Source organism: Epinephelus fuscoguttatus, linkage group LG13, assembly GCF_011397635.1.
Source record: "Epinephelus fuscoguttatus linkage group LG13, E.fuscoguttatus.final_Chr_v1".
Taxonomy (NCBI): domain Eukaryota; kingdom Metazoa; phylum Chordata; class Actinopteri; order Perciformes; family Serranidae; genus Epinephelus; species Epinephelus fuscoguttatus.
In genome coordinates this window covers 24,065,560-24,092,174 of record NC_064764.1, presented here as the reverse complement: position 1 = coordinate 24,092,174, position 26,615 = coordinate 24,065,560, and the positions used below count along the sequence as shown (strand labels likewise).

Below are 26,615 nucleotides of genomic sequence, written 5' to 3'. Positions count from 1 at the left end.
TCCACTTTAAACAAACCCTGGTCCGCTTCCACAGATAGTTCGGTTCATTCATTCTGGTGCGGACCTAACGAGCGAGCCCTGGTCCGCTTGACAACTGGGGGTCTCGGTTCACTTGCAAGTGAACCCTGGGGCGGTTCACTTACAGTGGGAAATGCAAAAGGGACTATCCAGTGAACTAACAAAAGGAAGTGAATCAAATAGAGGAAGTGACATAGAGTGCATTTTGTTTTTGTGGTGACCAAGCCGGCTGAAGGGGATGGATTTCCATTTTCAGTCCTTGCCAATCAACGAGTTGGGTTTTCTTCTTCCTCACGCTTTTTTTCTTCCACTAGTCAGTGGTCATTTCGAGCAATACTGCCCTCAAACAAGCAGCTGTTGTAACTGTGTGACGTTGTCCAGGCGAATGGGTCCGCTTTAAAAAGTGCAGTGTGAAAGTGAACTGAACCAAATGAGGGTGTGAAATATTTCGGCATTTCCCGCCCAATTGAACCGAGTCACCAGGACTATCCTGGTGTGAATGCGCCTTTAGGATGTTTTCACACTTGGTCCTTTTCAGCCCTCTAAGCTCACTCAGAGCTGTGACTCAGCATTTTATGGACATATGTGAACACTCCAAGAGAACTCAGACCCCTCTGAAGTGAACCGAACTCATAGCTGGTCTGACTTTGGTCCACTTGAAGTCCGCAGTGCGGTTCACGCAACCTGTGCCTTGTGAACACAGAGCGGAAGAAACTGCACGTCTCCAGATGTGGAATGTAAAACACTTAAAATGGCAACAGTCTACAGCACAGAAACACAAAGGTTTTACTCCAATTTTAAGTTCATCTGAAAGCAAGTTGCTTCATAACCGCACTGCAGTGCCACAACAAAGTAAAAACAAAACTACGCCAATATTATAGGCTATAGTGTGAACAGAAAGAGGACTGAGGCACCATCAGAGCTGAAGTTGAACAGTAAGAGAACTGAGTCCTCTTTCAAATGAACTGGCAATGTGAACACAAAAAGAACTGAGTCCCTTTTCTGTCAGTTCACTTTTTGGTGCACTTTAGGAGGACTGAGTTCAGTTCATTTTAAAGGGACTAAATGTGTAAACACCCTTGCACACTATCTCCAGAACTTTCATCTGTTATTAGCTTTTGAAACAGGTTCTATTTTCTGCGTTTGTTCGCATCCATCAAAAGCTGTTAGAGTTGTTAGACCAAGAGAGAGCAAAGACAATTTGTTGTAACCTGTGGGATGCATGCATCCAAAACAATAAAGAGGAACTGGGCACACAGCATCTTTAGTACTAGTATTGTTGAGATGGATGATGATAACGAGGAGGAGGATATCACTGATGTGGAGCTTAAGTGTGAAGACAGAGTAGGGATAGCTCAGCCTCTTCGGGTAGCCAGGGGGCCAAATGTATCCTGTATGCTCGGGTTTGCTGGTTCTCTTCACAGTTTCATAGACTTTTTCATTGGCGTACTCTTGTTTACAGAGCTATTCTTGGCCCACTTCCAGCACACTCATGTCTGTACATTAAGCTATGCTTTCTGTTCTCAGAACATGTTTTTATTGTCTGTACTGAGGGTACATTCAGAGTTTGTTAAGCAAGTATTTATGTCTGTACTTCCTTATATGTGGAATCTTCTGCAGAAGGAGTTAGTTGCACTCTTTGGTTCCTCTCGGCTGTTTCAAAACACTGTTGCAGGATTTTTGTACACAATCTTCTATATGTCAGTGTTACAGTGTATATTAGCTGGTCTTTGTATTCATGTGTAGTTGACTTTCTTGCATTTTAATGGTTGATTTCTAGATTTCATTATCATACTTTCTGGCTTTTCTTTGTAGTAATCTTATCTTGTGTTTTATATTTCTGCTTTTAGAGCTGTACATTTTTATTCTGCATTTTTGCTCTGTGTTGTCTGTAACTTTTATTGCTGCCTGTCTTGGCCAGGACACTCTTGAAAAAGAGATTTTTACTCTCAAGAGGTTTTTCTGGTTAAGTAAATAAATAAGATGCAAGTAGAGAGTGGCAGCAGACAGGGAGGTAACTCCAGAGGAGAGAAGCAAGGGAGGAAATGTGTTTTCCCATTTTGTAAATTCTTGAAGAAAACCAACCAATAAAATGCCTTGGTTTCTGAACATAACAATTTTTATCGAATGCATATGAAAAAAATGGACTTGTTGTGCAAAGGCCTTAAGTGTCTACAGGCTAGCAGCTCTCTAAAGCTGTACGTACATACAACTGTGCTTTAAGCTAAATGCTAACAAGGGCGTGCTAACATGTTCACAGTGACAACATGCTAATGTTTTGCAGGATTTTTTCCATGTTCACCATTTTACTTTAGCATGCTATTTTCTGCTGATTAACAGTAAACACAAATTACTGCATTAAAGTTGCAGGTATTTGCTTATAAACAAGATAAAGGGTAAATAGTAATTTTGGTCAGAGGATCACCAAAGTTATTGCAAATCCTCTGAAAGGCTCATTATTACCCCCTTTATGTACGCAAATACATACATTTTAAATGTTGTGACTGCCACTGATGACATACTTCCATGTGTCCTTTATGTAGGCGTAGATACATCCAATAGACAACACTAAAGGGCAGACTCAAAAGTTTCTGACTAAAGTAAACATGGTGATGGTGCAGGAAGTCATATTAATGAACCCTTTAACGTAGGCAGCATTGTAGATGACGGTGGTCTGTGAGGCCATTAAATACATGGCGGCATTTGGACAGAGAATTCATTTCACTATACTGCTGATATACTTCTATACCGTTTCGTTCCACCATTTTTAAAATGTCTAGGTTGTGTCCTACAGTCTTATCTTGCTTGAACTACACTACATTGCCCCCACAATCTCTGGTGGTACTGCTCTTATTTGTTCATATCCAACTGACACATAGAGACAGACAACCATTCACAGTCACATTCACACCTACAGACAATTTAAAGTCACCAGTTAACCTGCATGTCTTTGGACTGTGGGAGGAATGCCCACAGAAAACCCACGCTGACACGGAGGAACATGCTCCCCCAACCCCTGTTTGAACCAGGAACCCTTTTGCTATGAGGCGACAACGCTAACCACTGCACCACCGTGCTGCCCCACATGCACATGTTTGTCTGCACCATATCTCATGGCAGTCCATCCAGTAGTTGTTGAGATACCTCGACCAGAACCACAAATGTTGACTCCAGGAAGGTGCCAGAGAAGAGGTCAGGGGATCATCAAAATCTTGGCATACATTGTCTTGGAAATATGAACATCTGTACATCCAGAGATATTTCACACAGGGAAAACTTTGATCTGCTACAAAAAAAAATGTCTGTAGGATTCACCCTCAGGGGAACATGAATGCCTGGACAAAATTTCAGGGGCAGTTCAGTTGAGATATTTTGGTCCGGACCAAAGTGACCAGCATCGCCATCCATACCTCTCCAAGATTCCCACCATTTTCCAACATGCAGGCTGTTGTGTGTGTTATAGAGCATGATGTGTTTAATATGGATCTTTTAGCTCAGTATTCATTAGTATATTTAAAGTAAGGCCAGTGAGCTCTGTCAGGCCAAAGCTGATTCTCCACATCATGACATGCTCTTTGTATTTTGATATGCAGTGTTTTGTCATTTTCTGTGAATGCCCTTAACAAGTCGTTGGAGGTTGACAAGGAAGACAAGAATTACCACTGGCCTGTCAGTGGTAGCCATGGAGAAATTCAGCCTCTATTGTAGATGTTTTAATATATATAAAAGACGAAATTATCATTTTGAAACAGCTTTTAAGGTTTCGAAAGAGAAATTAATTCTTGACAGTCTGCGTGTGACGTCTGTGTTTTATGGCCGTTAGTACTTTAAAAGTGAAAGCTTGTTTTCAACATCATGTTGAAATGTGTCTGTGTGTCTGTGCACATATGTGTATGTTCAAGGACTTTTTGATCAGGATAAAGTGTGACCAAGGAACAACATGCATTTTTTTTTCCTTTTCCATTTTCATACCGTTTCATATAGCACCATTAGTTGGTTGACTGAAGCACAGATGAGCTATGCTTTACAGAATCCAAATTACACTAGAGCCATTTTTCATCCTGGGGAGCTCTTTACAGGCAAAGAGCCATAGATGGGCCTTTTCACTTTCCTTATTTGTCCTTGTCTGCTGGAGGTTGCCGCTGGCTGACATAGCCTGAATTTAAGTGGACATCAATCTCGATAAAGAGGCAGAGCCAGAGTAATATTACCTCCGATTTTTTTTTTTTTTTTTTTTTTTCTTGGCTGTTTAGCAAGACAGCACAAATAAGCATGTTTCACATCACAAACTGAAATATTAACCTCAGATATGAAACAAAGTATTTGGATCACACTGTGATTTCACGGCATGGTGTCTTTATATCCAGGCACAGTCTCAGTTGTTGTTTTAAACCCTCAGCTCAGAATAGGATGAGATGCGTTTATTTGCATGGCTGTGTCGTGATGATAAAAAGATTTCCTCCGGCTGGCCAGTGGCCTATCTGAGCGCTGCAACAGTGATGCAGGGAAAATTTGGCTCAAAGTGGCAGCCGTGCCACAGCGGACCGGACTTCATGCACTCTTCATAAATGACGGTCATTAATTCTCTATGTAGGTAGAGTTTTTCCACATGCGGTGCAGGAGCTCTTCCTCTGGGACAGAGCCGTACCGTGGCCTGACTCAACCCAATCAGCAGCACTTCTCATCCTCCTGCTCCCTTCTTCCTCCCTCTCTCTCTCTCTGTTCCTGTCGCTCCCTGTCTGCTCTCCCTCAGTTATGTATGAAGACAAAGTTCCCAGCTCTCTCTGTTTGTCAAGCCCATCTGATAAGTTGCAGATAAGTCACCATGGTTTCCATCGTCTCTGATGCTAGAGGCACTCTTCTTTTCTCTTATTATGAAATATGAGTTGTTCCCAGTTGGCTCCCTTGACCTAAATTTTCAGTATTTGCGCTTGACAGTTTTCAAGCTTATGCTTGAATTGAGATTTTATTTATTTATTTATTCATTTTTTTTATGTGTGTGTTTGTTATCAAGTAAGCAGACATACCTGAGGCAGTTGAATGAATTTACATCATAATCACATCAAACAGCGAGCAGTATGGCAATGCCAAGTTCAGATTATTTTCAAGAAATACAAGAAGACAAAGAAAGCATTTGGCCTTAATTGCAGTGCAGTGTCAAGAAACACGTAGCAGCTGATCAATAGTCTAGTAGTAGCAAATCTTAATTTTTGTGTTTGATTTTTCTGCCGGTACAGGTGTCGTCTACATTTAGACCATATGGTTGCACAGTGGTGCGATTGAAGTTCTACTGCAGGAAACCATTTGGCACCGATGTAGTCTGTATATTAAAATCTCTGCAAGCATCACAGGCTATTAGATTTTTTCTATGTTAACAAACAGAGGAGCTCTTCAAAGGCTCAGACTTTGACATAATTGGAAAGGAAATCGAGCCAGAGCTGCGCTAATGTCTCTCAGCTCTTTTCTTCAGCCATTAGTGATCTCACGTCCCACCAGAATGAAAAGCTGGACAAGCCTGCTGTCAAAGAACAGGAATATAATTTGTTTTCTTTTGTTAATGTACAGTATTTGTATCTTATATCCTCTTTAAGTCCTTGGATTCCTTTTGCACAGAGTCTTTCGTTAGTCTTTTGTTTTCACTGAAGGTGCATGGTTTTTACACACTGCTCAGACATTGCTTTTTGGTCCGGTCTCTGGAATATTATCTATCTCTTCACAGTTTGGGAATAAATTATAGCATTCTCTAATGATGGGTGGAGTGATAGGAGCAGCAAGTCAATAAAAACATGTCAAGTACTCCTGCTCACTGCATTTTACTGCAGATTAAATAAACAGTTAAGGCAGTCACAAGCGTCAAGTGAGAAGCCATTGTTTCCGTTGTCTCCAAATGACAGGATGACGTTATTTAGTATGGAGGTAATTATAGAGTCATTACGACAGCCCGCTGGTGAGGTCTTGTCCTGGGAGGTCCACGGATGGAGAAACCTTTCCTGACAGACTACTTAAGTACTGTCTCCAGATCTGGGACTCGCTCAGTTATGAGTTAGTGGTTTTGTGATGTCCAACTCCCTGTGGCACACCATTCAAATGCAGGACTGCCATTACAAAAACTGTGGCACATTAGTGAATAAATCCAGTGGGCTTGAGAGCACTTTAACACTGTTTCTGTTTCATAGAAATATCAATTAACACACTTAACCTTTAAGGGGCAACAGCTGTTGCTTATCTACTTCGAGCTACTGTGAGATCTGAACCATCAAAGCTGTAAATATTGAACATTTTCAAAGCAACATCTTTTTATGCATCTTTTTATGTGGTGACAGCTGTGGCCAGAGGCATTATGTTTCCAAGTTGGTCCTCTGTTTGTCAGTCCCATTCCAGTGAGTGTGATATCTCAAGAACACCTTGAGGTAATTTCCTTAAATTTGGCACAAACATCCACTTGGACTCAGTGATGAACTGATTTGATTTTGAATGTCAGAGGGTCTTCTTGTGAAGGTGATATCTCAGAATCGCCTTGAGAGATTTTCATATATTTGGCAAAATGTCCACTTAGGGTGCTTTCACACCTGTTTGGTTCAGTTCAATCAAACTCAAGTTTGTTTGCCCCCTGAGTGCGGTTTATTTGGGCAGGTGTGAACACAGCAATCACACCAAAACAACCAGACTGAGACCTTCTTGAAGAGGTGGTCTTGGTCAGGTTGCAAATGAACTCTAGTGCGGTTCGTTTGTGGTGAGAACGTGTTCCGACCTGGATCTGAACCAACTGCAGCCACATGACACATTGTTTGGGTTAAACATGAGCATGTTACAGTCCTGGAGGATTATTAATGTGCACCTCCTCCTGTACTGCCTTAATATGCACATTCAGCACATCCAATGCATCAAAATATTGTTTTCTAGTTGGAGCCGCGCCTCGTTTTCAAACTGTATGGTTTGACTAAAATGAACAATGACAGCAATATAGTCCACGATGACCAGCGCTAAAATTAACTTGCGTAGTTGTCCCTCCATTGTGACATTAGAAAGTGTCACATTTATCTTGCAAGTGTACTCTTCTTCAACGTTTTGTTTACTTCCTGGATTTTTCCCACATGGAAATTCTGACCAATCAAGAGCAGCTTTCTCATGCAGGCATTTTATCTGGTCTGCTTGTAAATGCTGCCGTGAGAACACAAACCAACTCTAGGCAATGTAAATGACCTATTTAGAATTTGGTGGTCAAAGGTCAAAGGTCACTGTGACCTCACAAAACACGTGTCTGGCCATAACTCAAGAAATCATATGCTTATCATGACAAGACTTCACACAAATGTCTGATGGGATAAAATGATGAAGTGATGACATCTTATATCAAAAGGTAAAAGGTCATCTTCACGGTGACATCACAGTGTTCTGCAAAAGCACTTTTCTGGCCGTTATTCAGCTTCGTATCTCAGAACAGAAGGGGAGACATTTGGTCAGATACTGAATTGGTGACACTAATCTTGGGTGCCCACCTTATAACTTTGCTGATTGTTAAGATATTCTGTGCTGCCAGTTTTGAAATGGGTGTGAAGCATCCACATTTCAGAATTTGTAGCTTCTTTGCAGCAACATCCATATTTGAAGCATTGTCAGCTGTCATAGTTGCACATGAGTCTGGACAGACATGGATATAAACTGCAACTTGACTGGTTGGTGGAGACGTACAACTGCAAGGCATTCATTTTAAAAATGATCAGAGGTGTTACTTGAAAAGAATAAAAACAAATGTACTCTGTGGAGGTGATGATGGCAAGTGTCTCATGTTCAGCGAGGCCTTCTGGCATGTGTCCACAAAGGGATATTAATGAGCCATTGACCTTATAGTATTCATTGCCCGCTGCGCATGTAAATAAATGCTTGGCTTTCAGATGTTTTATTAAATCAATGACTCATCAGTACTATTTGTTGCATGCAGCATAACAACATTTTGTTGACTTGATTGAGTTGATTTACATAAAAATTGAATTTGCCACAAGAAGCATTCATGCTTCATGAGTGTGTGTTGGTGGACTGTGATGAGTTGGAGGAGATAATTGACAACACTGTCGAGTAATCAGAAGGCAAGACACAATAGTTTGCTGTTTGAAGCTTTGACCTTTGGTGAAACAGTGTCTAGAAGGGTAAAAATTATTTTCATTATTATTTCACTTGTTTTTTTTTCACTTTATTAATTAAGTCTTTTAAATATCCAAACATATAATAAAATATGCATCACAATTCTCCAAAACTCAAATGGGTGTCTTGAAGTTGCTTAGTTTATTCAACATACAGTCAGAACAAGGGCTCGGCGATATACTGCAATGACTGTGTACAATATATCGGTATATTTTCAAGCAAGATATAAATTTAGACAACACTGTTTGTGTCACGTAACACATACCAGTGTGCGTCTCTCCTCTCTCATTCTCAACACAGCTCCGCCCCACTTACTCATCTATCTGTTCATGAGTCTAAAGTGCGACATCGATGTATATGTTGAACGTGCTACGCTAAATCATTCTGTGAGATGGAATTACCGCAGTAGCACACGTGCAATCCAGTGCTGCACTGCTAGTTTGTGTGTGAGGTGGATCATAGCGCTTCGCCATTCTTCTTGGTAGTTGTAGTCTATTGTGTGACACTGAGACAGCGCCTGGATGCAGACGTTTCATATACAAGACATATAACGCAGAAGTGTCTCTCATTCCTTCTTGGCCTCTCTGTTGATGCTATGTGCATAAATAAGATTAATAGCCTAAATTAATAACATTTTTTTAAATCATTTTCCAGCACTAGATTCATTTGAAAGGCCATGGTAAATGACGTTTTAATTCCCCACACAAAAGATTTTTAGTTGTTCCAAACTGCAATGGATTTAGACCTACTCATGCTATAGTTTTGTGCTGCAGTGCTATGTGCTAAATCAGTAACGTACAGCCCTGGTATTTATTTCACATAATTTGTCATGTATATGTTGTGCAGCTGTGTATTTTCAAGCAGGAATAAAATCCCTGTCCTTGCATTTTATTTTGATCACAGCTGTATTTATAAAAGTGTTTGTGACTTGCAACTGAAAACATGTAGCCCATGTCATAGAAAATACCGAGATATATACTGTGTGTTGCCAGTTAGCCTGTAAATACTGAGATAGGATTTTTGTCTATATCACCCAGCCCTAGTCAGAGCCCAGAAGTATTTGGTTTACAGTGAGACTATAAGACAGAGAAAGCCAGCATCCTCTCGTTTGAAAACCTGGAACCAATTTTGCTCCCCTTCCACTCAAAAATATGTTTTTCTTATGGTTGTGTCCCCAAAAATGGGACAAAATACTGACTTGTATCTGTGCAAGATTGTCACTAGAGAGGTGTTTTCACATTCCTCTAATGAAAGAGGTGATGTCTGCTCACTTCCCTAAAATCTAAGATTCAAACGCACCTCTTTCTCAATGAGGTAGAAATAGTAGAAGGGCTTCCATGTTTTTTGTTCGTTTTCTTTTACTTTTAATTTGGGAAAACCATGGTAAATAATATATCAGTCATAGTAATTTTACGCACTTTGAAATATGTCTGGAGGGGGATAAGGTAGATATAGCATTTTAGCTTTTAACAAAACTCAAAGAAATAAAACTCTGCAATGTGGAAATTAACATGCTATTTTTTTTAGTTGTCTGTGGAGTCAACCTGCTCCCTCTTTTTGTTTCTGTACTCTCTGTGCGAGCTGACAGAGCCTGACACGCTGCAACTTAAGAAAACACAAGCAATGTGAGAAAACAGAAACAAATGAAGAAAACATTCACACCGGTCTGACAACTTATGCATTTCGGACAGCATTTTGAATACAGAAAAACACCAGCAAATACAGAAAACCCACATAAACAAAATGCAAGCAATTATTAAGCAGAGACAGAAAATACAAGCAAATGCAGAAACACTGCGAATATGATGGTTTTGTTAATTTTTACCTTTTAAGTGCATACACTTACCTGTACTACAGATGTTCTTCCCTTACATATTTAAATAACTGTCCACACTGTGTATTGTATTCATACTCACACCTGCACTTTATATTTTGGTCACTGCTGCACATATTCACACTGTTTATACTGTGAATATCTTGTCTCTATTCACACCTACCCCTGCTGTTTATTCTATTACCACTATACTATGTGCATTACTCTAATTGCACTTCTGGTTAGATGCTAAACTGCAGTTTGTTGTTTCAGTCCCTGAACTCTTTGCAATAACAGTAAAGGTGAATCTTATTTAAAGAAAACGAGTCTTGAGTCTCTCAAGTGCTACTAATATTACATCCTGCCGCATCAGACATGACAGGAATGTATTAAACTAAGCATATGAGCAGGACCACATGATACATCCAATGCAGCCATTGCCCAAGTAAATTAAAATAGCTGCATGGAGTGCTTAAACAAAAAAAAAAACAAAAAAAAAAGTAACAATAATTGCTATGTTGAAGGTTATTTGAGTTCTCAACCCTGCCTCCCAGAAATTACGTTTATATATCACTAAATTACATTCATAATTACGTTGTGGTGATTATGTAATCGCTGCCTGGATTATGTTCAGAGACAACGTTACTTGGAGTTAATGAAACACTACAGTTATGAACCGTGCTGGATTCCCAGGGAGGTGGTTGGGGTTGTTGGCGGACATACAGAGCGCTGGACTGTGACACTAGAATTCCGGGTTCACGTCCAGACTCCTGTCTGTGGTCAGGCTAAGGCAAGAGAGGCACTTTTGTTAAGGTCAGGAAAAGGTCGCGATTTCAATAACATGTTAATAGAATAAAGAAAGAAAGGATGGCAGAGGAGATACCTGCACACCAATGCAACTGGGCTGGACAGCCACAAAAAAGGTTCACAGGCTGAGATCAATGCAAAAGAAAGTCAATTTATTTAGGACACCCGTGCACAAAAAGAAGGTGCAACAAAACAGCAGCAGACATTTCAGTCCTTGACTGTTATCAGTGCTACTGGTCAAGTCAAAATTAAGGACTGAAACATTTGCTGCTGTTTTTATTCAGTTTTCGTATTACGTTTTGCACCTTTTTTGTGCATAGATGTCCTGAATAAATTGACTTTGTTTTGCATTGAGTAGCTCAGGCGGCAGTAGCTCAGTCCCTAGGGACTTGGGTTGCCGTTACCTGAGGGTCGCCTGTTCAAGTCCCCATTCGGACCAAATATGGAGTGTGGACTGGTAGCTGGAGAGCTGTCAGTTCACCTCCTGCACTGCCGAGGTGCCCTTGAGCAAGGCACCAAACCCCCCCAACTGCTGGGTGCACCTGACCAAGGGCAGCCTCCTCACTCTGAGATCTCTCCACTTAGTGCATGTATAGGTCCTGTTTGTGCATGTGTGTGTCTTTCAGACCTGTGTGTAATTGACAACAAGAGTGAAAAAACTGAATTTCCCCTCAGGGATTAATAAAGTATATAAAATTAAAATTAAATTAAATTTAATTAAATAAATTGACTTTTTGTGTGCCTGTGAACGTTTTTTGTTTTCAGCCCAGTTGCATTGGTGTGTGGGTATCTCCTCTGCTGTCCTTTCTTGGTTGTCCATTGTACCAGTGCACCCAAGATAAACTTTTTTTTGTCACCTCAAATAGGCGCAGTTTCATAGCAGCCCTAATAGAAGAAAAAAAAAAGAATGAAATATAAACAAATGAAATATGTTGCCAATGGACATTTTGCTGATAAGTTTAGTATTAACATTTTGCAACTTGCCACATATCTCAGCACAGTAGCCAGAAGAACATGTTTGCAATATATGTTTCTGTTTATTACAGTACATATCAAATCAGTGTTTCTAAAGTGAGTAATATATAAGCTGACTTTTGTCATTGAAAGTTGGAGGGGAAGCTGGATGGCGTGTCATGTAGGTGAGATACCTGCCAAGCTGCAGACTACTGCAGAACAATGTTTGAAACCAGCATCAGTGGTTGTTTTTGGTCAGCCCATCACATTGCTTCCACATGTGTTTGTGGCACCAAACCTGGGTGTCTTTCACAAACACATAGCTCCATTTCCCAGCAGCATTTGAGCCACCAAATCTGGGTGTTTTTCACCAACTTGTCACTGCTTCTTCAACAGATTTTGTTCCACTAAACGTGGGTATTTTAAGCAAAAACACCTAAACCTAACCACACCGTCATCACAAGGTTGTTGAGAAACGTAAAGTTTCATCATACCTGCTACAAAATAATGTACAAATAATAATAATAATGAACTTTATTTGTAAAGCACCTTTCACGCAAGAAATGCAGCACAGAATGCTTTACATTGTGGACAGTATAAACCCTGAGTGCTCAAATGAAAATAGACAAAATGGACATAAAACAGAGCTGATTGATAAAATCATAGAGTTGGAAAACTATAAATCATAAAATCAAGTAAGATAGCAAATAGTTAACAAGGGAGTTAGCAACGTAGCTTTGTCCTAGCCCATGTAGGGCTTTGTATACAAGGGGGAGGAGCTTAAAATCAATTCTAAATGTGACAGGAAGTCAGTGCAGGGCAGCTCAGGCCTGATGTGCTCTATTCTCTTGGCTCTGGTTCATAACTGAGCTGCAGAGTTTTGAATGAGCTGAAGTCTCTCAGTGGTATTTTTAGGGAGGCTAGTAAAAATGTGTTACAGTGGTCAAGGCGGCTTGAAATGAAGGCATGAATCAACATCTCGGCATCTTTTTCATTTAGAAATGGTCGTACATTAGCTATGTTTCTGGGGTGGGAGAATTATGTTTTCGTCACCTTGTTAATGTGGGACTTGAAGCTTAGATCTGAATCAAGGATCACACCAAAATGGGGTACATTGATTAGCAACATTTCCTCAATACAACTTAATTCGTTCAGCATTACGTTTCCCTCAAAAACATATTTGCTGTTTCTAATTAGTATTTGAGAGTAATTTCCAAGTGACAGGGCTGGAGTACTTGACCACTTAGAAACCAGTGAAAAGTGTTTCTTTAACTGAATGTCTTCCTGTGTCCATCTCCTCCCTCCTTCCCACACCCCACCCTTTTTTACCACTGTTTTGACAGATGCTTTGCTGCTGGTGGCACAGAGGCTGGAGGGACCTTTCAACATTGAATCTGTCATGGAGCCTATTGATGTCAAGATTTCAGAGGCCATCATGAATATGCAAGATAACAGTGCCCAGGTCTCCTACAGGGTATGTCAATTAGGTTTATCCTCCACACGACTAAAGTAACACCTCAGACAGGCTGCTGAAGCAAAAAACTAACGGGGGAGCTTTCTCTAAGTCGCACTGGCCTGTGTCTAAGGTGTGTAGTACAACACGTTCTTATTATGTCCAAGTTTAGTTCTTGAATTTGAATTATATGTTTCAATTTGGTCAGATAATCTTAGTTCAACTAACAGTAGTTAATGTGTTTCCTGTGTTTTACTGCATTTTTCTTTACCCACAAAATTGTAGTCAGAAAGAAAAAAAAATGTAGGTGGTTGTGAAGAATTCTTTCTGCCTACGCAGATTTGAATGCCTGTTCTCATTCAAAGCTAAATGCTCTGTTGGCTTTCCCATGCAACAGATGCTGTTTAGTTTATGGTTTAAGTATATGTGGTATTTTCCCAAAAGCCTGTAAAAACTTAACTCTGTCATCTTAAATAGCATTGGTCACAGCTCCTAGTTGAATCACCTATCAACGTGGTTATATCAACTTGACGAAGAGCACTGTCACGTTGGTAATGTGGTGTAAATGTTTCACGAAACCTTAACAAAACAGCGTGTTTTTCCTATTTTCCGCTTCCCAAGTAATTTAAACCCCTGACAATTGGGTGCCCATGTTTTTGTAATTGCAGGTTTTTCAAGGCTGTGGCCAGCCAAAACCCGCAGGAATGACTAGGTCTACCCGTGGTGTTTCGGATGTGTTCAACGCTCGCTTCAGGCCATACAGCCCTGAGGAGCGGCCTACCACTGCAGCTGGCACAAGCCTAGACAGACTGGTAAGGAGACAGAGCCAGTGCTGCTGTTTTCAGGCGAGACATTGCTTCAGTGTAAACATCATTTGTCTTTCTGACTTGACACTGTTGATTAAAGCTGGTGATTTGCCGTCGTAAGCCCCTGGAGCCGGAAATTAATTCTTTGTACTTGTCCTCCATTCAGGCCCCTCTATCGATTTGTGTTTGTTAACGAATCAACAGCTTTACCCCAAGAGGGCAGTGGAAGGTGTGGTGCGCCGCGTTCAGTGCCCTTCTCATCTCTGTGTGCTTGGCAAACAGAGAAGAAAGGGATGAAAGAAGAGATGGATAGATTTTGTGAGGCTGACCATATCAATTGTTTGCTGTAAAGCACACCTTTATTTTCTATCAGATTAGCTGTATGTTTGTCGGATTGGATCTTGATACATGGATTTCCATTTAAAACAACCTTGAAACCTAAAATGCTGCATCAGGGTAAAGGTTAACACGGAGCTGACAGACCAATTCAGCTGAGAGACAGTTCTCATCATGGATTACCTTTGCAGCCACGGCGCCCTTCCTTTCTTCCCTCTAGCCCTTCTCCAAGTAAATCTTTTCAAATTGTGTCTCAGTTATGTTGCTTTTAGAGCGACTAGAAATCCAACAAATATTTTTTTGCATTATTGACCTTTGAAAAGGAGCAAATTTATTAATTCGCTGTAGTGGGAAGGCGGTTTTGCCCACAGTGTTTTAAACACGCTAATTCAAAAGTCTCAGAGCTTTCCGTCAGGTTAATAATAGGTTATTTAGTTAATAAACACTTCATTTGAAAAGCAGCATATTTTTTTGCCATCTGGGTCTCTGAATCCCACATCTATAAATGAGTTATTTGTTTTATTCCATGCTAATTATGTTTTTGTACAATCTAATTCATTCTCCACACATATTTGATGTCTCATATACAGCAGTTGCCTTTCTAGCTTTGCATGTCCGTCAACGATTTCTTCCACCTACACTGAATTAATTAAGACTTTCTGTTTCCCTGCCTTTATGCTGCGAACCAGAGGATTGTTTGGAATGCGATGCAACACAGTGTAAGGTTCAACATTTTTACACTCATTTCAGTTGTTTTCTTGCTGGAACTCTGAAAGTGTTTTATGCATTATGATGTTTTATTACTGTGTGGTCGGGGGATACGTAGGATTGTGTTGTAAGTGTTAGATGTTTACAGCAAACAAGCAGCGTGACCTGTAAATCCCAGTGGTATGCAGCACTCGGTGTGCCAGTCAGTCACCGTCTCATTTCCATCTCACATGGGAGTCAGTGTCACCTAGTCTCATTATATTTGCAATGAAGGAGCATTCTGTCTTTTAATTTATTAGGGGATCTACAGCAGGAACTGTCCTGACCTCGATAATGGCCGCTGTGGTTTATTATAGCATCAAACTCACCGGTTGTTAAACATGGCATTTTACTGTTGAGTTGCTAACACCACAGGGATTGTTAAACACATGCCACGGTGTCCTCAGCTATTGAGGATTCCTCTCTTGAGATCCAATATGGACCTTCGTCTACCACCACATCTATTCTAGACACATTCCAGTCCAAGACCCTCATTGCCATAGCTAATAGAGTCAGCTCCTCGAGGAAGCCAACCAATCAGCAGGTGACCTGCTTCGTCAGAGCTGGCAGAGGGGAGAGCTGTGAAGAGTTAGTGGGGGGGTGTTGAAACCAGCATCTGCTGTAATGGTACAGTGAAGTGGGGGCTCCAGACTGCTCATGAATAACTGGGCAATTAGCCTGCTCGGAAAATTTCACAAGATGGAGCTCAGTGACAGCAGCTTATTTTTAACATGCGATAACTAGACCAGTGTACCTGAGGAGCACAATCTATTATCAACATCCGTGTGCCAGAGGGATCCATGCTGATTATAGTGGCCGCAGGAAGCTGCAAATCGTGACATGTCTGTAATACGCTGGAATGGGGGGTTATTTGCTTTATGGGTGGAAAAAGAAAATGCTTGTTTTGTCTTTTTGCTTGATCTGGTTCACATCCATCAATGTAGCTGCAGTCAGGTGTCAGGAGAAAATCACAACAGAGCTGCATTAGCATTCATTTTAAGTCACGGATCAGAAAACTTGACAAATATTCACTCCGCCTTTAGCTTTGTTTCTGGTCTCCACTAATTCTTGAGGGAAAAAAAAGTCTGTCTCCTTAGCTGTTGAATGTTCCACAGTGTTCACCAGCTAGTTTTAAACTTTGTGTGCCTGCTGTTTGGTGCTGAGCAGGTAGAGTGTAGAGTGGGTTTATTAGAGCTTTTTCTCTGAAAACAGCTGCCCGCTGTGTCTGCAAAAGTCATTGCTGATCAGAGCGGTGAGAGAGAACCAAAACAGTAAAGTTGCAGGGACTTCAAACCAAAACAATGAGATGAAATACACTGCAAAGCTCAGTTGAGCTGAGGGAAGCTGCAGAACAAGGTGATAATTCTCTATGGGATCATCATTATAAAAGACCCCTTTTACATACTAGTAATACAAGTCGTCATGTGGTCCAAGAAATGCAATATCAGTAACTTTTTATATACTAGTCCATACCCATTGGTAGCTTTGTCACCTTCTACCTATGCCAATCCTCAACGCCTATGTGCAGTTTCACATAGATTGACCATGTCAGCGAGTAGAAAAACGTGGAACAGACAGAATGACACACTGACAGTTTCCATGATTATGTACAGCATACCATACCATGACTTAGTCATAACAAAAATTAGAAAAACAAACAAACATTGGTCCACAGGGGGAGCCACAGCGATTGGTCGCATTTTAGCCATTTTTAAGCATTTTTCTGTTGTTATAGCGCCACCCAGTTGCCACTTAGAGTTAAATTTCTCCAGTCACCTTGAGGCATCCTGTTCTACATATCTACCAAGTTTAGTAAAAATCGATGTGGCGGTTAGGCCTAGATAAGAAATTAGCTCTCTAGCGCCCCCATTTTGTTTTATGAGGTCAATAATGGAGGGGCCCCCTCAGATTATGTGTGGTCATATGCCTACAAAGTTGCGTGATGAACGGCTAAACCCTTGAGATGTTATACACCTTTATGTGATGAGCCCCCCCCCGCAATATTCATTGCCTTATAGAAGCTCAGTTTTAGTAAGTTTTCCAAATTTTGCCAAGGGGGAACTTTACATTTTAAGTGTTTTTCAAAAAAATCAAAATGGCGGAAATTCTATATAACCAGAAGTTATGGGTTCTAGAGGGAAATTTGTTCCTCATGAGGAGAGGCATCTCTGTGCCAAGTTTCATGTCCCTAAGACCTACGGGGCATGAGATATGCCCATTCAAAGTTTGCAATTTCAGTCGGTTGATATAGTGCCCCCCTTTGGTCCAATTGATGTAATATTGCTTCATTCCCATCCTTCCATGACCCTCTACCACTGTGCCAAAATTCGCATGGATTGACCAAGTCAGTGAGGAGGAAAAAATGTGGAACAGACAGAGAGAGACAGAGTTTTCGTCATTATATTCTACTATTAAATGGAGAAACCTCTGTCCCTCTGTCCCTCCGTCCGTCTGTCGTCATTGTTTTCCTCCTCACTGCTTTGACCTATTTCTCTGAACTTGCACACAGGCTTTCATCTTGGTCATGTGCAGACAGCCACGATGCCATTTTTGCATTTTCCCCACATTTCCACTGTTTATATTCACGTTTTTCCACTACCCATTCATACTGTTAGCACCAATAGCAGTGTAAGCTGCACATGTGCGGAGACCACTTGGAAAACACCTGTGCTCGGACCACAGTTTATGGCTGGGACATGCAATTTCAAGCACCAACACTTGCTGAAGAGTAAAGTAATTATTTTACTGAACGAACGCGCGTCTGTGTCTATGTCTGTGTGTGCGAGCCAGCCGTTACGTATTTTCACTTTACTGACATTAGCCTACATTACATTACATTACAAACTAAACATTGCGCTTTGCACTGTTTCTTTCATTCTTTCTCCGTGTTGTGTGTATGTGTGTGCCTGTGCCTGTGCCTGTGCCGGCGTGCCTCCGTGCCGTCAGCCAAAACTATGCTCCATGTAGTTTGCCATAAAGCATGTTTCTAAATACAGTGTGCATTGTTTGTCTTACATTAATATTTATTACACAGTGCATTTACAGTGCTCTCATTTTGCATCTCCTCTAATATACTGTTTTTGATTTCTTATTCCTCTATACATAACACATCCTCAGGTATGGACTAGTAGTAAGATAACTTCAATATTTAAAGTCAAAGAAATATAAAACAGCTAACAACTGCTGTGGGGGGTTTTTTGTGGCAAATTTGTGGTCCCTCTGAATTAATTTTCTGATAATGGGTTGTCAAAAGAAATATTGAATAAACATGAACATAACAACAAACATGAGATTAAGACTCTTTCCTCATATGAACTGAGACAATGTCAATACTCTCCTGTGTAGCACACAACAGGAGATTGTCTGTGCCAAAAGTGTTCTCACCTACTTGAAATACTCTGTATGGTTTTGGTGAGGGGTGGTGCCTGGAAAGAGCATGCAGGAGGCAGGACATGACGCAGATTACACCGCAGTCACATAGCCAGTTCGTAATTTAGTCATTGACAATAGAAACTCTTGTTCCTTGAATTTTTCTGACAATGTCAGCAACGGTGCTTAGTCATGTTCAAGTTCCCGTCATCATCATCGTGTAAATGACCCTTCCTCTTCTCCCTTGGATGTTTGTCTCTTCTGGTTTCAAGCAAACTGCATGATAGAAACGTCATCCACACACCCACTCGTCGGACATTACATGGACAATGCAATAGGGAGCTGGCAGGGTGAAGTCTGTTTAATGTCCGATCCAACTGATTCAGACATTTGCGTGCTCACATGCAGTTCCTCTGGGTAATGTCTTCATCTGGTATCTGGTCTGGTATCTGGTTTGCAGTGCATGTCTGAGAGGGGCTAGGTGAAATAATTAGCAAAGGGGCATCCTGCTGGGTTGAGTGGTTAAGAACGTTCAGGATTGGATTCAAGTTGTGAGCCTTAGTTGCACGGTATCACATCATCTCTCTTCCTGTGTTTCTCTTAAGTGCCGTATTGTAGGCAACTGGATTTGCTTGAGTTTCTTGAATACATTTCACCTCTCATTCAAGAGGCTTCTTCAGGTCTAATGGACTGCTGTGGAGCCACAGGCTTTATGCTCTGTGTGGGTGTGAAGCCTTACAGACTTGTTGAGGTCACGTGTGAGCTCTGAGTTTCAGAGTTGTTAAGGTCACATGTGAGTTGTTGACCCACCCGGCCATGTTATGTGTCGTTGTGGGAGGTGAAACATCTTCAAGAAACGCAAGCAAGTCCAGTTGCCTGCAATATAGCAGTTAAGATTACCATGACCTGGATGACTTAGAATCTTCATCTCCCCGTGTTTCCTGTCTCTCTTAGTATCGAGTAAGGGCAGAAATGTCATAAAAATCTGCTAAAAAAAAGAGTCAGAACAGAACACCATTCTTACCTTAAATACTGTATGATATGTCTTTAACAGCTGTTCAAACTGTCCTCATATGTGTTAAATACAACATAAGACTTCAGTTCAACAGTTTAGAAACTCATGAGTATTTAATATGAGTAGCATTACACTGTTTAATCTTATAAATTAAAGCAGATCAAGGGCTTGTTTGGAATAGTTTTTGATTGCATTAAAGAACACAGTGGTCAAGTGCCAGTCAGCATTTATTATTCTCACCTAAAGATAGTAAAAGTTATACTCAGGCAGTGAGTCAGCCCTCACCGTTGTGATGAGTCACGCTGTGGTGATATTGAACTCCTTTAATGGTGGCAGTGGTTTGCTCAGCTAACATTGACTTACACTGGATGAGGTCATATGCTAGATACCACACACATCTGCTGTGAAGTCACCCCTGCAGCTTACCTCTAGCTGTCACACACCTAACAGTAACAGTGGTTGTTAACATATAGCGAGCAAAGCAAAGGCATGGCAAGAACACGCAGCAAAATGTCCTGAAAATGCATGAGTGGCCTAGTTACGGTGTAGCCCACAGTGGCTTATGAAATGTTTGATGTATTTCTATTGAGGTCCTGCAGTTGACATGACTGCATCTAACAGCCACCATACTGGCAGGTAGAAAATGTGCTACTCTGGGTCTTTGCTGCTTATAGGCACATTATTACTGACTGCTGAGACTGCTGATTCACATAAGATAATCTCATCAAAGGAAATTACTACTGTACCAGACATGTTTATAAAAAGACTGACAGAATGGAAGAAGCATTTTTGCAATAATCATTTAAAAATAAAAGCAATGACGTTCTTCAGAGAAGATTTGTGACAAAAGGTGTGGTACAATGAGGCAGGCAAACTGATATCAAACACAACAGGGTCTGCATCATCACTGGTCCTGTAACAAGTGCAACTTTGCCAAAAACATCAATCAATTCCAGTTTATTTCTTACCAATCAGTTCCTTCAATATTTATTAGTGGAAGAAATACATAAGATAAGCCAGGGTCATCATTCAGTATATGTGGCTCGAGGGTAGAAGCTCCTCCTCCGTCATCGGCAAACTTAATGTTGGTGTCGGAGTCTGAAGTGGCTACATAATCGTGGGTGTACAGGAAGTACAGCAGGGGACTCAAATGCAGCCCTGGGGTGCTCCTGTATTACGGATGAGGGTGGGAGATGTGTGTCTGCTCACTTTTACCACCTGGGGTCTGCCTGTTGGGAATTCAAGGATCCACATGTACAGTGAGATGTTTAATCCCAGCTTCTTAAAGCTTTGTGACCAGCCTGGAGGGAACTAAGGTGTTAAACCCTAAACTGTGGTCAGTGAACAGCAACATGTGTTGCTGGTGTTGATTATGTTAGAATTATTGTCCACTTGCTATGGTCCAGTGAAGCCTGCAGCAGGGAGTGATCTTCATTATGGTTGCATGCACTAATTAAGCAGCAGAGGTGGTGTGGACTCATTAGTAGCCTCTTGTTATATTTATGATTTAAAGTCCAGGTAAAGCAAGAATGAATATGTGTTATGAGTGTGTCACCCCACAAAATAATGTGTTATTAACGGAAGGATGAGTGAGTAGTGACAGCCTCTCACTTAGCAGCTAACATTAGCACCAACACTCCCTCCAGGATGTTAAAGGAAAATTTCGGTTTATTTCAGCCTGTCTCCTATCGTCCTAAATTTGTTTCAAGTGACTAGTGACATAAAAATAACAGTTAGCATGTTAGCTGTTAGCCTAGATACAGCCAGGGCGCATAGTAGCGTCAGACCTGCTAAAACGTAAGTGAAAGGGCAACCTTCAAGTGCAAAGTTAGTCCACTAAACAAGCTTTTTTTCCCACAAAGACCGCCTTATATCGTTGGGATAAATGTCAGAGAACATATAGAAAATGACATGTAAATGTGTTGTCTTACCTTACTGGTGTGCTGCCATGTTTGTTTACCATTTAGCTCTGCTTTCCAAAGCGTGGCCGAAATATCGCGAGAACAAGCAGCGATCTCATACTGTGCCTGAAATCTCGCCAGAACAAGCAGCAACAGCTGGAAGGCAGAACCGGACAGTAGCCTGAAAAGTTCATTCATTTATTTTATGAAAGATTTATAGAATAATGGCTGACATTTTGCCAGGCTTCGACTTTGTGGAGGAGGAATTTGATTTTGCAGAGTTTGATGGCTGCCCTTATTTATTTGAGCCAGAACACACTGATGAAGAGCTTCGTGAAATTGAATAACGGAGGAGGAGAGAGAGAGAGAGGTGCAACAGCTAGAGGATGAGAGAGGAGGAATGGCTGCTGCAAGGCTGCGTTGCTCTGGAGATTGGTGGTGTACCTGTGAATGCTGTGCCCCAGTGCCCACAGAAGAGGAATGCCTCTGTTGCAAGGAATGGGACCGGTTGCAGCCTTATTTTCAAGGTCTGGATGTAGTAGTATCCAGCTGGGCTTTATCTAGAGCTCCCGAGATTTCAGGCACAGTATGAGATCGCTGCATGTTCTCTTGATATTTCAGCCACGCTTTGGAAAGCAGAGCTAACAAACATGGCATCACACCAGTAAGGTAAGACAACACATTTACATGTCGTTTTCTATATGTTCTCTGACATTTATCCTAACGATATGAGGCGGTCTTTGTGGAAAAAAAAATTTGTTTAGTGGACTAACTTTGCACTTGAAGTATGCCCTTTCACTTACATTTTAACAGGTCTGATGCTACTATGCGCCCCGGCTGTATCTAGGCTAACGGCTAACATGCTAACTATTATTTTTATGTCACTAGTCACTTGAAACAAATTTAGGACGATAGGAGACAGGTTGAAATAAACCGAAATTTTCCTTTAAGATGACAACAATTTATGGAAATTCAGCCGACTCCTGTGAATTTTGTGCAACCTTGCAATTCTGTCCAATAACCACAACTTTACTGCAAATTTGACCATTTGAAATGGATAAAATCTCGATTCTTTGTAGAGCTGCACCCAGCTTATTGATTTGTTCAGTCCTTCCCTGCTCCGCTCTGAGACTACTGCTCCGCCTGGAATGGAGTCACACACACACATCCACAGGGCTAACTGTTAGCGTCACGTAGCTAACATTACCCAGTGTTTGTAAAAGGGATAATGCACCCAAAAATGAAAATTCAGCCATTATCTACTCACCCATATGCCGATGGAGGATCAGGTGAAGTTTTAGAGTCCTCACAACACTTACAGATATCCGAGGGGGAAGTGGGTAGCAGCACAACTGCACACCTAATGGCTGACGGTGCCCCAGATTAAAACGTCCAAGAACACAGAATTGAAACCACAAAATATCTCCATACTGCTCGTCCGTAGTGATCTAAGTGTCCTGAAGCCCCGACATAAAAAGTTGTTTGGAAAAACGTCATCTGAACTCTGCTTTTAACCTCAATGTAGCCTGTAGTTCTAACTGCCTCTGTGTACACTGCGCTGACATGTGTGCGCTTGCGGGAGACCGTGAGACATGGACGTTTTAATCTGGGTCGCCGTCAGCCATTAGGTGTGCAGTTGTGCTGCTACCCACTTCCCCCTCGGATCTCCATAAGTGTTGTGAGGACTCTAAAACTTCACCAGAGCCTCCCTCAGCATATGGGTGAGTAGATAATAGCTGAATTTTAATTTTTGGGTGCACTATCCCTTTAATGGGTTTAATGACACTCAGACTGTTTCAGTGTGAGATTATTGGGACCGTTTGATGGCTTGGTGTCAGATGTTCGCTGCTGCTGTTGTGTTAGCATGTGCTAACCAGGCAGAGAGTAGGAGGAGAGCAGCTAATGGATTCTTAACAGCACAACTATTTTGCCCCCACCATTTCACTGCAAAAAATTCTTAAAATAAGCCTATCGCAACATGCATCTTAATTTTTTAGAATAACTGCCAAGCACTCAGGCGGCAGCAATCATAAAAACAGCCTGCTGAATCCTGGAGGGACTACACAAAGCACACACCCAAAGCAGTTAGCAATAACTGCTGGGCCGGGTAGCCGCTTTGAGCTGAAAGAATGAATGGTACATTAATGGCAGCTATTTTGCTTGTATTCATATGATTGTGGCATTTAAAAAAGTTATTTATTAATGTATTTATAAGACTGAAAGAGCTTAGAGAGCTTGTGAAACATAGTGAGCTCAATGCCCACAGGGAGTAAACGAAACAACACTGTTGCTGTGCACTCGAGTTTTTATGTAGCATTGGAAAGGGGTTATGTTAAGGACAGCTCAAGTGCATCATCAAGCCACAACTCAGTACTATTATGATCCCAGTCTTTTCATGTTTTCAGCAAGTATTTTCTAACATGTATAATGTGCTTAGAAATAGAGCTCTGATTTTACTTTACCCAGAGTGGTTGTTCGATGTCCTGCTGATTTGAGGTCGCATTAGGATCCATGCTATTATTCGTTTCCTGTAAACAGCTGAGTAGTGGCATCAGGCAATACATGTCTTACCCATCACTTACTGTTGTATCTCTGGGGTTCTTTAGGGTTAAGGTGAGGCAGGTGGTCAGTGGGTGTCTTTCATGAAAAGCAATTTATTAGTCATTGTTATTCATGAGCTCATTTCTTTCTTCCTCCCTGTAATATAGCAGCACTGCAGAACCCCAGTAGGTTGTTAGTAATCTCTTTGAAAGGGTCTCACACTTTGAACAAATAGGTGTCAGTCTGTAACTTCTGTGGGAGAGTTTGGCCACGGTTCTTGGTTCTCTTTTCATGTCCAGCATGAACAAATTACAAAAATTCAAATGCAGGTTCTGACCTGCTCTTGGAGGCCTGGTACACCAGACAAAATATCACATAAACACAACCATTCTGTGGTTTACCTGAAGCTTTCTGTCTCTGTATATGTCTTAATTGAAACTGCTGCCTGTTATTTTTTCACACCTCTGTGCTGTGCACGCAGAATAGGTGTGAAGCTGTTGGTCTCGTGTAGCTGCCGCCTCGTGCCATCATTAATGTGGCAGCATGTATGTGTTTATCTTGCTGCAGGGACATGACTGCTACATCTTTGTTGTCCCACACACCATCCCCGTTTACATCCTGGCACAAGATAATTACCTGTGACAGTGACACTACTCAGCCATGTGAAGGTTGACAATTGTTTAAAGTGTCCTTTGATAAGAACTTCTTGTCTGGATTTACCGCTAAGTTTGTGAGTCAAAGAATGTGCAAGGGATGGCAAGGAGTGCCTGCATTCATTTCTTCTGTTGCCTATAGAGAAGCCTGGAGGAGCGGGCCCACCTCCAGCTCAATGAGCCATGACTGTTTAATTGCCTGACATTCTGTCAGAGCACACGCCCTCAAAGCTCTGAGAGAAATGGAGATTTGAAAGTCCAAAGAGGGGATAAAGGCACAACAAACTGTCAGGCTCTGAGGCGCATTATAGATAAGAGGTGGAGCTTTTAATTTGACATTTGTAACAAGTTTGGTGCAGTTCAATTTCATGTGGTTTTATTGGTCCTTTTTGTCTCCCTGGTGTAATACATGCTTCGCATTTTAGCAGGATGGCACTATAAACAATAAGAGCAAGACACAAACAGGACTAGGCGGTGGAAGGAGCCTGAAGGGAACAATGTTTGTAATAAATGAATCCTGTGATCCGTAACTGTATGTCCGTTAATAGCAGTGGATCCTGTTTCCATGTAGATGTCAGAGGATTTTTCTTAAATAGTTGTGTCAAATATATTTTATATAAGTAATTAAGACATCACCAGTGATTACATGGTTATTCATGTACACGCTACTCCCTGATTATTAATAATGAAACCCAAGTTCTCAACAGCCAGCTCCAACATCCTTGATGGATTCAGAACGTTCTCTTCATTAATGCAACATAAGATGTATGTCTTTTTGGGGTTCCACAGAATTTCACTGGAAAATACCTGGAATTTTTCAAAGGGACAACATTGATTCAAACTGGTTTTCACATCTTTTTTTCCCCTTTTTGTGTTTACTGGCACAGGAAGAAAACTGTTCTCAGTTCACATTAAACAAGGTCATCCTGCTGCAAGTACTGTCCAGAAAATGAGACGACACAGGAGAAAATATAGTTGAGCTCCTGATAATTATTATTATCATCATATTGTGCATTGGGTCGTGTGTGTGCACATGTGTGTATCTGTCTGTCCGTAGCTAATCTGAAGTACTACTGGACCAATCAGTCTAATATTTTGTGCGCATATGTACAGTATGACTGTATGCTCAAGGACCTCTTGTGGATGCGGTGATTCACAATTGTTGAAAAATTGTTTTATTGACTGTTTTATACCATCACTGACTGCTGACTCCTCACTCTGCTTAATCAGCCGGTAGGGGAGGCAAGCTACCCGGAAACTGCCTCAGCTAAAAACAAGAATTACTGTCTGTAGTAGGACACATTTTGGCCTTCTTGATGGCTAAAAAACTCATCCTTAAAAAAAAGTTTGGTCTCATTTCAAACCAGAGCATTTGTAGATTAATTCTATAACCGATATATATGATCGACTAAAGTTTGCCATCTTAAGAAAAGATAAGATAGAGTTTATTGTCCAGAAGGACATTTGTCTTGGATACATGCGACACCTGCCATTAAAAGATACAAAAAAAAGTTTATACATACAGTTCCTACATATATACAGTCCATACATAGAGCTGTCGCTATTCACAGTCCTGCACACTCAGTTCCATACAGTACATGTACAGACCGCTATCAGCCAACAAATTGCACGCTGTCCATTGCACAACACATCTATGGCTAACTGTAAGGGAGCCTGGAGGGGCAGTTTCACCAGGCGCATCTGTGCTGCGTTTCGGCTACCATGGCTGCAACCCGTTCTTGTTCTGTCTGCTGTCCATCGTCATAACTCCCCACACCAAAAGTGTTTCAAAATAAGAGCATTTCGCCTGTCTGATTTTGGTGATTTTGCCATTTTTCCTTTATATTTGACTTCTGCCCTAAGTGAGTAAGTAGGCTATGGAGGTTAATGGGTTCATTTTTGTCTATTTTAATTGTGTTTATTGTTGTTATTTCCTGCTTTGTTGTGCTGTAGCCTACAGATTAAGTTAATACAGTTCAAAGTCCAGATATGACATGACTTGAAGATTTCTCGCTGTGTTGTTATTATTAAAGATACATTAATCCTCTTAATTACATTGT

The 26,615-nt window shown here is 41.1% G+C and overlaps 1 protein-coding gene across 1 annotated transcript in view; it reads left to right on the top strand.

The window, feature by feature from the left end:
• Positions 1-26,615, top strand: part of LOC125899927 (glypican-6-like) — a 146,897-nt gene that overhangs the window by 88,922 nt on the left and 31,360 nt on the right. The window contains exons 5-6 of the mRNA XM_049594597.1: positions 13,078-13,208; positions 13,856-13,999. Coding sequence (XP_049450554.1) covers positions 13,078-13,208; positions 13,856-13,999 — 275 coding nt within the window. The remainder of the gene's footprint in view (positions 1-13,077; positions 13,209-13,855; positions 14,000-26,615) is intronic.